At 37.0% G+C, this 12,193-nt stretch overlaps 1 protein-coding gene across 1 annotated transcript; it reads right to left on the reverse strand.

Moving 5' to 3' along the window:
• Positions 1–2,928: 2,928 nt before the first annotated feature.
• Positions 2,929–6,482, reverse strand: LOC131613516 (uncharacterized). The gene is made up of 3 exons (XM_058885179.1): positions 6,146–6,482; positions 5,648–6,004; positions 2,929–3,110 (listed from the first exon to the last, which is right to left on the reverse strand). The coding sequence occupies exons 1-3, from the start codon at positions 6,480–6,482 to the stop codon at positions 2,929–2,931; spliced, it is 876 nt and encodes a 291-aa protein (XP_058741162.1).
• Positions 6,483–12,193: the final 5,711 nt, after the last annotated feature.

The raw sequence follows: 12,193 nt of genomic DNA on the forward strand, positions 1-12,193 counted from the left end.
TCAACATGTAAAACAGATCACTTTGGTAACAAGAAGAACATAAATTGAGCTCCTTTTGAGAGAGCTCGATATCAAGTCACATACCTCTGAAAATGGAGGTCTGGAGAGCAATGTAGTGGACCTGGAAATGCCTCAAGGACTCAAACAGCTTCTATGAACCTCAGGGAAGCTAATACAATGCTTAGAACTCTTTGATTGTACCTGCAAAACAAAATTCGATTTCCACTTGGAGGAGAAAAATTTATGGTTAGTGTGCTATGGAAATGATGTTCCAGATGCAACACAGAAGGTTAGATAGCTTCTATATGATGTTTAGAAGCTATCAAACTCAAAAGGCCTCAAAACGCACGAGTAAAACTTGATTTCCAAACTTTGGTTCAAAGGTTCTTTAAAATGAAAATTTGAAGGGTGATTTTGGATTGTAGGTGTTTGGCTTGTGTTTGGGGGTTCTGAATAGCTTCAATATGGTAAATAGAAGCTATTAGAACAATTGGTTTGGTTGGAAAGTGTTTGGTTTGAAAAATGACAAGTTATGAGCTTAAAGAAAGCTTTAATTGAGTGAAAATGTGATTTTTGGTTTGGAAGTGTTTGAAAGGCTAAGAGAGGTATGGACAGCTTATAATTGATGTTTAGAAGTTGTTCAAACTCTTGTTTGACACCTAGAACTCTTAGAACAAGAATTCACTATAAAAGTGAAAAGGGGAGAAAATGGAGAATTTCAAGTGACTATGGACTTGGAGAATTCTGGTGTAAGGGATGCAATGAGCAATGCCCTCTATTTATAGGCAAGATTTAGGGTTTGTGGAGGGAAAAATATAAGAGATTTGAAGCTCCCATGTGATCTTGTACCATGTTGCTTATTTGTGAAGAAATGAGAAAATTGGAGTTCCAATGGCAAGGTACAAGTTCAAGCATGCTTCCATGAATTTATTCTGAGTTTGGAGAGCTTGCTTGTGGTGTTCAATTTGCTTTTGGTGCAGAAGAGACATTGTAGTGGCTCAAGGAGTGGACTTTGTGCTTAAATCTTGCTTTACTAGAGTGGAAGTCATGACTTTAGTCCATAATTGGCATGAATTTTGAACAAAGCTTAGAACACTTGGTCCATAGCTCAAAAGCAAGTGAAATCATCTGAGTTTGGCCATTTGAACAAGTTAAAATGGTTGTACTTGAGAGATTCTTTCAGATTTGCAAGGGTTTTTGGATTTGGTTCTTCACTTTCTTCATAAAACTTCTTCATTTCAAGTGTTCATGGTGCCATATTGACACAATCATATCTCATGAATGAAGCCATGGATTTTCATGCTACTTAGCTCTATGGAAAGCCCTTGTTACATACTTCAAATGAGTAGTTAAAATTTTCCTCAAACTCCTTTTGGATCTTGGAGAAAATGGACTTAAAGTGGAGGAAAAACTAGATAAAACACTTAGAAAATTTTCTAAGTTTTTTGAACATAAACCTTGTTTGTTCAAAATCACTTATAAATAATCACTTTTTGAAAATGTTCCAATGTGATAAGTTTTTTATTTTACCAAGATCTACAACTTTCATGTTGGGAGATTTTTGAGTGTGTAAGCAAAATTTTGAGATCCATGAACTAGGTCAAAATGCACTTAAAAACCCTAGTTTGACTTTTTGTTGACTTTTTGAATCTTGATGAATTCTTTGAATTTTCTTTGATCAAATGTCTTCCATATCAATATGTTGATGATTTGGACCTTAAAAGTCCATGGTTGACTATTTTCCTCAAAAGTCAAAGGTTGACTTGCATAGTTGACTTTTTCTAAATGAATGGTTGTCTTGTGATTTCCAAATGAATCAAGCTCTCCTCTTCAAATGAATGATGTGAATGAACTATAATGTTTATTTGGATGCCCTTGAATCATATTTTGAGTATTGGAACCATCTCCTAATTAAAAGTCAACCCTCCATAGAAATTAGGTCAAAAACCCTAATTGGAGCTTCTGATGAACTTGAAGGTGATTGATCTTGCATTGACCTATCCTTGGGTTTTGATTTTGATTGAAGAACCCTTTGAATCACAGAAGAATTTTGAATTTCTTTGTGGGCCTCAAAACCCTAGTTTGCTCCATTTCTTCTTGATCAGTCTCCTGTCTTAGGACACAAGTAACAAACAACAAATTTTTTGTATTTTTGGTTAGAAAATGATAAATGCATGATGATAATGATGATAATGATGATCCTAATATTTAAGCTATGGTGGGATCTTAGTGGTAAAAAATTGGAGTGCAACAGATGCCCTTATTTAAGTTCCTGATACTCGATGAGAGGAAGATGGAATCTTCGTCTCAACACGGTAGAAGGGACTTAAATATAAAAGTTAGCACAATTTTGGACCCTGAGAGCCCATATGCATGATATGAAAGCAACATATATATTTTTTTATTTTCATAGGATATAAACAAACAAAATCCTTCCTTTAAACTGGGAGGAAGGAAATAGATCTACTAGGGACATAGGGTAGACAGCCCCTAACACTTGGGAAATGAGCGACGCAACAGACTTTGGTAAAGTCAAGATCTTAGAGGACAGGGTTTAACCTTCTTCACAGGATGCATTCTCATGCTGGGGAAGAAAATCAATGGACTTTATTAATGAACTGTCTCTTACGGTGGGGAGACTCACCATTCATAAGGGATAATAAACTTCAACATGAATTGTCCCGACGCTGGAGGGACCAACCATTCATAATGATCTTCAACATGAACTGTCTCGACGCTGGAGAGACTAACCATTCATAATAATCTTCATCATGAAGTGTCTCGACGCTGGAGAGACTAACCATTCATAATAATCTTCAACATGATCTGTCTCGACGCTGGAGAGACTAACCATTCATAAATAACTTTAGGTTCTTCAATAGACTATCTTCATCATCTATTGTGAATCTTCTATAGTGAAGTGTCTCCTTACACCAAGAGACTAATCACTTGCAAAATCAGGTTCTTCAACAGACTGTCTTCATCATTTTGAGAAGGCCAACCATATATTGTGAAACTTCTATCATTCCCAAACTTCTTTGCTGGAAACATCTTACTTGCCCCGTAGAGACTGTCATCTTCTTTCAAGAAGGAAATTGGGAACACACAAGCTGCTCAAATAAAGAGACCATTACTTGTTGTTAGGTAATAACTGCAATAGTAATTGATGGAATATAAATCCTACTTTCTGGGGAACCACAAACAGGTTCATGTATGAAAACATCAAGTCTTCAATTGTGCAAAATAAATGCACTATGAGAATCTAGGGTTCGCTGACCCAAATAATCATATCTGCTGGAGACAAAGTTCAATCCAAGGCGGAGTTGGAATGAAACACCAAACAACACACTTCCCATTAAGGAACAAGCTCTAAATAGGGGTTCATCCTATCTACAGATAGGTGAATAAGCTGAAACAAGATCTTCCCATGAGGAACAAACTCCCTGGGGAAACATAAAAATTACGGGTCTTTCTGCCTAAAGCCGACGCTTGAATGGGAGGAGTAAAGACACTGCTTGGGGAATAATAAGCTTATCATATCAACAAGATGCCAATAATATGCATGAATATATGATGCATGAATGCGTGAGTGCATAAGTGAGTTTTATGTGCATACTGACAAAACAAAGATATAATAAGATGACCACGCCGGGAAACGACAACACCAGGGTATATTCTCGTCCGATCGTTAATAACATCTTCCGTTGGGGATGTAACTCATGCAAGGGAAGAGAATACTTTTCAAACCAATCTTCATTATCATAGGATTCATTCCGAGGAGAAAACCCGTTGAAAAGGGGAACATATTTCGAGAAGGAAACATGTCCTTGGCTGGAGACAACTTGTGTCAAGACCTAGCTACTTTGTAGGAATGAAATCTGTTGGTGCTTTTGTTTCCTGTAAAGAGAACCAACTCTCCTGGGGATTCAGGATCAACATTTACCTCTGTATTCAAGAGTTTTAAGAAAATGTTCTATCTTTTTATTTTTGAAAAACAACTTTTGACTTTGTTTCAAATCCGTTAATTTTAAAAACAAAATTTCGCAAGATAGAATAAGAATAAGAATTCTAAGAAATGAGATCAGGCTCAAATTTTCATTAATGGAATGGTAGTCCGCGAACGGCAAGACTCCATGGATTACAAAGTTTCAAAATGGTAACTTTTTCAGGAAAGGGTACACTGAAATGCAATGATCACTAGTCTCCCTATCAACTTTGAACATCACGCGTACGCTGACATCGGTTGAGAGTCTTCATAAAATCTTCAGGATGGTCAGGTGATACCGGATGTGGTTACTTGCCATATTCTCTAACTTTTGCATGAATTGCCTTTGCAGGTTTTCAATTCATCGGGATATTTTCCTTTTCTTTTATTGTCTCTAATTTTTTCTTGGACCGCCTTTTCAGGTTTTCAATCCACCGAGACGCTCATTTTTTCCTAAATTGCCCTTTAGGGTTTTCAACTTAGCGAGCTTCCTTCTTTTCCTTTCTTTAGGCGAAGTATTTCTTGACCATATCGGTATTCACGGGACGTGGGAATTCTTCACCATCCATAGTCGTAAGAGTCAAGGCACCACCTGAGAATGCTCTTTTGACAATGTATGGGCCTTCATAATTGGGAGTTCATTTTCCCCTGGGATCTGGTTGAAGAGATAATATCTTCTTGAGCACGAGATCGCCTTCCTTGAACCTTCGAGGTCTGACTTTCTTGTCAAAAGTTCTCTTCATTCTTTCTTGGTAAAGCTGACCGTGGCATAATGCAGTCATTCTTTTCTCTTTAATAAGATTCAACTGATCATATCTAGCTTGGCACCATTCAGCTTCTAATAACTTGGCTTCCATTAGGATCCTTAAGGAGGGAATCTCAACCTCTATCGAGAGTACAACTTCCATGCCATATACCAAGGAGAAAGGTGTTGCCCCAGTCGAAGTACGAACTGTAGTACGGTACCCATGCAGAGCAAGAGGGAGCATTTCATGCCAGTCCTTGTAAGTTACAACCATCTTCTGGACAATCTTTTTGATATTCTTGTTGGCTGCTTCTACCGCTCCATTCATCTTAGGACGGTAGGGAGAGGAATTGTGATGCTCGATCTTGAACTCACCACATAACTCTTTCATCACCTTGTTGTTCAGATTAGAAACATTATCAGTAATGATTCTGTTGGGTACACCGTAGCGACATATGAGATTGTTCTTGATAAATCTTACTACCACTTGTCGAGTAACATTGGCGTAAGAGGCAGCTTGGACCCATTTGGTGAAGTAATCAATGGAGACCAGGATGAAACAATGTCCATTTGAAGCCTTAGGTTCAATCATTCCAATCATATCAATTACCCACATAGAGAAAGGCCATGGAGAGGAGATAACGTTGAGAAGTGTCGGAGGCACATGGATCTTATCAACATAGATCTGGCATTTGTGGCACTTCTTCAATATCTGTAACAGTCAGATTCCATTGTCATACAATAGTAACCTGCTCTCAGTATCTTTCTTGTCATTGCATGTCCATTGGCATGAGTGACAAAAGATCCTTCATGAATTTCTTGCATTAATTGGCTTGCTTCGTGTCTATCCACGCATCTGAGCAATACCATATCAAAGTTCCTTTTGTAGAGCACATCTCTTGTTAGGAATAAATTACCATACAATCTTCTTAAAGTCCTTCTGTCTTTGCTAGATGCCCCAGGTTGGTACTCTTGTTTTTGTAAAAAGATTTTGATGTCATAAAACCATGGCTTGTCATTTGTGACAGCTTCAACGGTGACAACATGAGCCGGTCTATCCAGGCGCATGATTGTAATTTGAGGAGCTTCATTTGGAAACTTCACTTGATACATGGAAGCTAGAGTAGCCAATGCATCTGCCATTTGATTTTCCTCACGCGGTATGTGATGGAATTCAACTTTGTTGAAGAAGGTTAGCAATCTTTGGGCATAATCTCTGAAAGGAATTAAGCCAGGATGACGGGTTTCCCGTTCTCCTTTGATTTGATTAATGACTAGAGCAGAATCTCCATATACATCCAGAATCTTGATTCTAAGATCGATGGCTTCTTCTAGTCCCATGATACAAGCTTCGTATTCTGCCATATTGTTGGTGCAGTCGAACATCAGTCTTGCAGTGAACGGTACATGAGAACCTTGTGGCATAACAATGACTGCCCCAATTCCTCGACCGTAAGCGTTAACAGCTCCATCAAATATCAAACCCCACCGGGATTCAGGATCAGGTCCTTCTCCATGTAAAGGTTCTTCATAATCTTTTGATTTCAAATACATGATTTCTTCGTCTGGGAAATCGTCTTGTAATGATTGATCATCATCAATAGGTTGGGAGGCCAAATGATCGGCTAAAACACTTCCTTTGATGGCTTTTTGGGCACGATATTGGATGTCGTACTCTGATAATAACATTTGCCAGCAGACAATTCTTCCAGTCAACGCTGGCTTTTCAAACAAGTATTTGATTGGATCCATTTTGGATATGAGATTTGTCGTATGAGTCAACATGTACTGCCTTAGCCGGCGAGCAGCCCATACAAGAGTGCAACAAGTTTTCTCGAGCAGTGAGTATCTTGTTTCACAGTCGGTATACTTTTTGCTCAAGTAATAAATGGCATACTCTTTTCGACAAGACTCGTCTTGCTGACCCATGACACATTCCATAGAATCTTCAAGTACGGTCAAATACATGATCAAAGGTATTCTTTCTACTGGAGGGCTTAAGATTGGAGGTTCCAACAGGTATTCTTTGATGTCCACAAAAGCTTTTTGACATTCTTCTGTCCATTTACATTCTTGGTCCTTGCGGAGAAGCTTAAAGATTGGCCCATAAGTTGCAGTCTTGTGAGAGATAAATCTGGAGATGTAATTCAATCGTCCAAGAAATCCTCTTACTTGTTTTTCTGTTTTTGGAGGAGGCATTTCTGCTAGAACAAGAAATGTTATGATCAATATTCTTAGTTTTGATGATAACATTATATATGAATTTTGTATAAGAGAATGTGGTACTCTAATTATTCACGTTTTCCATTTCAGGAAAAGTATAAAAGAGTATGCACAAATCAGCGTTCAGATGCACTAACCCAGAAGTTCTGGATGGCTTCATCAGAACATGGTCGGGCAAGACATCAGAAGATGGTCCTACAGAATCAGAACATGATATGGAAAGCATCAGAAGATGGCAGTCAGAAGGAAAGCTCTGAAGATCTGATGGTATCACGCTCAAAGCACATCAAAGTCTGAAGACAAAAGTTGCATCTGCACTAAAGCTGAAGACTCTGATATTCAAACGTCTATTCTACATATCCTGAGTCCAGAAGAAAGTACAAGAAGAATAGGCTATAACGTCAAATCTCTGACGGACAAAAAGAACGTTAGAAGCTATAAAAGGAAAAGTCAGTAAAAGCAGTGAAAGCATGGCTCGAGGTAGTTGACAAAAGTGTGAAACATTAAATGCAGTAGTGTACTATTCACGCAAAGCATTAAATGCTCCCAACGGTCACATTTCCTCCAGCACCAATAAATAGAAGTTCTGATTGAGAAGCAGCAACAACTCTCTCACGCAAAAGTACCAAAACGCTTTCAAACTGAAATCAAAGAAAAGAAAAGAAGAACTTCATCTTCAACCTCACAACTTTGTAATATTTTAGTGAGTGTTACGAACTAGAACTTAAGAGAAATATCACTTGGTGATTACAGCTTTCTTAGAAGCAAATTAAACTCTTGTAATATTTATTTTACATTGATTGTAAAAGGATTTCCTAGATTGATCAAGTTGTGATCTGTAGACTCTAGAAGACTTAGAGGGTATCTAAGTGGAGAACCATTGTAATCAGTTTGATTAGTGGATTAAATCCTCAGTTGAGGTAAATTACCGTGTCTGGGGTGGACTGGAGTAGTTTAGTTAACAACGAACCAGGATAAAAATAATTGTGTTATTTATTTTTATCAACAATTTTTTAGAAAGAACCCTTATTCCATCCCCCCTTTCTAAGTGTTTTTCACTCCTTCAATTTCTTGAATGGCTTTGACTTTGTCGGGATCGACCTTGTAATACGGTGAACTGACTTTAAAGAAATGTCGCGGTAAGCAAGAGTCGCCACCGACTTTTATTTTATCCAAATTATAGAAAGGCTAAAAGAATAGGAAAAACCTTTTAAAAGAAATTTTGAGTTCGGGGGGTAATTTATACAAAGGGAAGGTGTAAGGCACCCTTTACATCCAAGGTTTTCCATGGGCTCTAAATTGCTTAGCTCACTTTGAAATGTTTGAAAATGTTTAGAAATGAAATAAGACTTTAGCTTGTAAATAAGCGTAGATTTTTGAAGGTTTTTAAGAAAAGAGTAGAAAAGGATTTAAACCAGAGCAAGCAATTAGGAGCTAATTACCTTAGCATTGTAAAAGAGTTCTTTTAGCCTTTCAGGGCTATCCATACCATAGGGAGGTAGGAAGTCCTTTTATTTGGAGGTTGAAGAGTCGTCGTAGTTATCATTGGCCATAAGACTGTCCCTGCCATGAAGAGGGCAGGTAGTCTAAGGGAAGGATAAGAATAGTCATTATTAGGCAACCAAAAGGACACCTCAGCAATCGAAAGGGACTATCACATCATTTGTAGGCAACCTCTAGGGACGAGATCATATAATCGAAGGCAGCATCGTAGGGACTTATGATCTTTTGTGATGAGAATGAACTGAGGGCAACATTTGCTGAGGCGTCCTCGTATCCGAGGGACTTGACTATTCTGCACAGAAAAGGCAACAAGGCAACAGGCAACAGACAACAAAAGGGGTTACCATAAAAGGTGTGTGGGTGCACAATCACGTGATTCAATTCAGATAATATTATCTTATAAATTAGTTATTCTAATTCTGTTCGAGGTTTTCACGCCCTAAATTACTAACCACGCAGTTATAATATATTGCATAACAGTTTAAGTGCCTTCAAGGCCACACAATACAACCCAGGAGCAGTTACAAAATATAGCCATGGGGAAGGGGGAAAAGCAATAATATAGCCCCATAAAACAATGGGTTAAACACAAGTAATAATTAAAGAAGAATCGAGTTTAGGGTTAGCGAAGGTTTGAGCTTTGATCGGTTGGTTAACCCTGAAAATCAATGAAGGCAAAAAAGAGGGGTGAGTGTAGGAGTAATTCATTGACTATTTAAAGTAAATCCTATTTTGGGCAAAAGGCAAAAATAAAAATTAAAATGATATTTAACAAGAAAAGAATTAGAAACTTAGCTTTCGATCATGATATGGCGCATGGCTGAAGGATCTTTGATTAACCCTGAAAATTTGCACAAAGAAAATAATTTTTAGTGTATGGATGATCTAACGACAAACCTCGCAAACCCCGATTTAGGGCACAAGTTAAACATGGTTAATAAAATAATAAGAACCAAATTAATTAATTATTGGTTTTCAACCTAATTAATTAAATCGGCAAAAGATAAATTTTTGATTAAATTGTCTAACCCTGATAAGTATTTTAATCAATTAATAAAAATATTAAACTAATTAAACAATTAAACAACTAAATTAAATTAATCATTTAATTATTTAAATCAAATAAGAATTATTATTAACAATTAAATCAAATTAATCATTTAATAAAAGTTTTCAAAATAAGTGTTTTTATGAAAAAAAGAAAATTTAGAAGAAGTTTTAGTAAAAAGAAGATTTAAAAGGAATTTTATTGAATAAAACAAATAAACAATATAAAAAACAAAAGAAAAAATAAATAAATAAACACTGAATTATACAATTAAAAAAAAATTGAACTTAGCGAAATTGATCCAGTGCGGGCAAGCTTATGAAGTCCATGGTGGACCGAAAGCTTCAGGAGCGTTGGATTGAAGGAGCCAAAGATCTGATGAAGGAGCGCTGAGGGAACATGGTGGTAGCGTGCGTCTTGATGCATCTGATCCATCTGTTCAAAAGAAATAGAGCGCGCGCTTTCCCACTAATGAGGGAGTGCCACGCATCATCTTCTTCACTGAAAAATCCCTGCAACTTTAGCTACGATTTCGTTTCGATTCCGGTTCGTAGCTACTTAACCTGCAAAACGAAAAACGCCTATACGCAAAAGAAATTTGTCGCGAGCCCCTAGTTACGATCGTCCAAGCATCACGAGTCTATTGGTACCTGCAATTAGTTGTAATTTGACCTAACAAGAGAAACCCCAATTGGAGCTCTCTAACCCTAACAATGGCAGACATCTTATTCGACCAAATAAATATGATTAAAGCTCCAGAAATATGTATCACATCACACAAATCACAGATATGCAACAAGAATTGGATTATGATGCATGAATCATCGTAATTGAAAAAATTAAAAGAGGTGCAAACTGTGAGGTTTTAGGTGATGATTCTGAACGTGTTGGCGATGGATGATGACCTAGAAAGCTTCAGGGGATACCAGAGAATGTATTGCAATGCCTGGAACGCCTTGAATCCTTGCTAATCTCCAAAACCGAATTGGTGTTTTTCTTAATTTTCTTGAACCTGCTACAAGCTCTCTCTAACTGCAAAACCTTTTCCAAGCATCTGGAACTCTTGTGTACTTATAGAGGACTGAATTAGGGTAAAGATTTGGACCTGAATCTTCTTCAATCTTTGATTGGCAATTGAAAAAGTTTTGTTTTAGAACTCTTACTAAATATGTCCAATTTCAATCTTTTATCTCCTATATCAATTGGCACGAAATTGGCTAGAATATATGGTGTTTATTTGATTGAATTTGATTGGGAATCAAATCCAAATTAAACCTTTACCATATTTCTTTGAATATTTGATTTATATTACTTTTAAATGAATAAAATTAATATAAAAATCAAATAAAATTCATAAATTCGTGGCATTTGGATTTTGAATCTTGGATATCATGAGGATCAAAATTGGGCTAAGAAAGATTGGACTTGTTTGAAATAAAATCCATTTTGAACCACTTTTTTCACACTTCCCCCCTTAAAATTGTCCAACTTTGACAAGGCACATCTCCCTCAATTTTTAAGATATGGAGGAGTTCTAGGACTTTTTGGAAACCTCAAGATGTCCTCTACAAGCCACTTGGGAAGCTTTTTTCCATTTGAGGATTTTATCTTGATGATATTGGCTTTGACAAAAAACTGCTTTTGGTTGACTTTCAAAAAGGACCTATAATCTCTTGATCCATATCTCTCAAATGAAGCAATTTTAGACTTAGCATGTGAGAGACAAAGTTGTAAAGAATTCAATTTCCTTCAAATTAAGCTTTGGATGGAAAATTTCTGATGTTCCATGTGAAAGTTATGGCTAGTCAAAGTTCAGTTGACTTTCTCCTTTGAAACCCTAATTTAGAAACTTTTTGAATTTGTTGATTTCTGATCTTTTCTTGATGAATCATGATCAATCCTTGATCAAATGATGAATGATACTTCAAAATAATGTTGTTGACAAAAAAATCAGGAGTTTTGACTGTACTTTGACCACAGTTGACTTTTAGGTCAAACTAGTCGACTGTTGACTTTCTGAGCAATTGAGTGGTCAATCCTTGGAATTGAGACCTGAATTTTGTCATGGAGATAGTTTGAAACATCATAAGCCATATGAGATCCATTGGAGACTTTGATTTATTGATTTTCTTCAGAGAAATCAAAACCCTAATTCCTTGAGCCATTGTTTAGGAGGGTGTGTCATTGAGCGTTGCACTTTGATATGAGTTTGAATAAGAGAAATGGGATAGGAAAATTTTGGGGTATGACAGCTTCCCCTGTTCAATTTTATTAAACCTGAAGATGTAGAGTGGTTTATATGCCAATCGGTATCTGATGGTGGAAGAGGATTGAACACTAGAGTACCCAGAAATTTGTACCATCGAGGATGGGCTTAGAGATGCCATCCGGGAATTGAGGACATGGAGTGGGCTTTAAGATGCCACCTGTCTTGAAATTCAGAATAAATCGTACGTTAGACTATATCTGAATTTGAAGTGTTGGGAAGTAGTGTTGAATATTAGTCGAATTAGCACCGTTCGTAGTAACTGAATTAGACTTTGGAAAAGTTGATCGTGTCTACACCGTTCGTGATGATAGAATTAGATCTTTGAAGGTCGATCGTGTCAGCACCGTTCGTAGTAACTTAATTAGTTCTTTGAAAGATGATCGTGTCCACACCGTTCGTTAGGCTGGAATTAGATCCTGG

The sequence above is a fragment of the Vicia villosa genome, linkage group LG6, assembly GCF_029867415.1.
Source record: "Vicia villosa cultivar HV-30 ecotype Madison, WI linkage group LG6, Vvil1.0, whole genome shotgun sequence".
Classification (NCBI taxonomy): domain Eukaryota; kingdom Viridiplantae; phylum Streptophyta; class Magnoliopsida; order Fabales; family Fabaceae; genus Vicia; species Vicia villosa.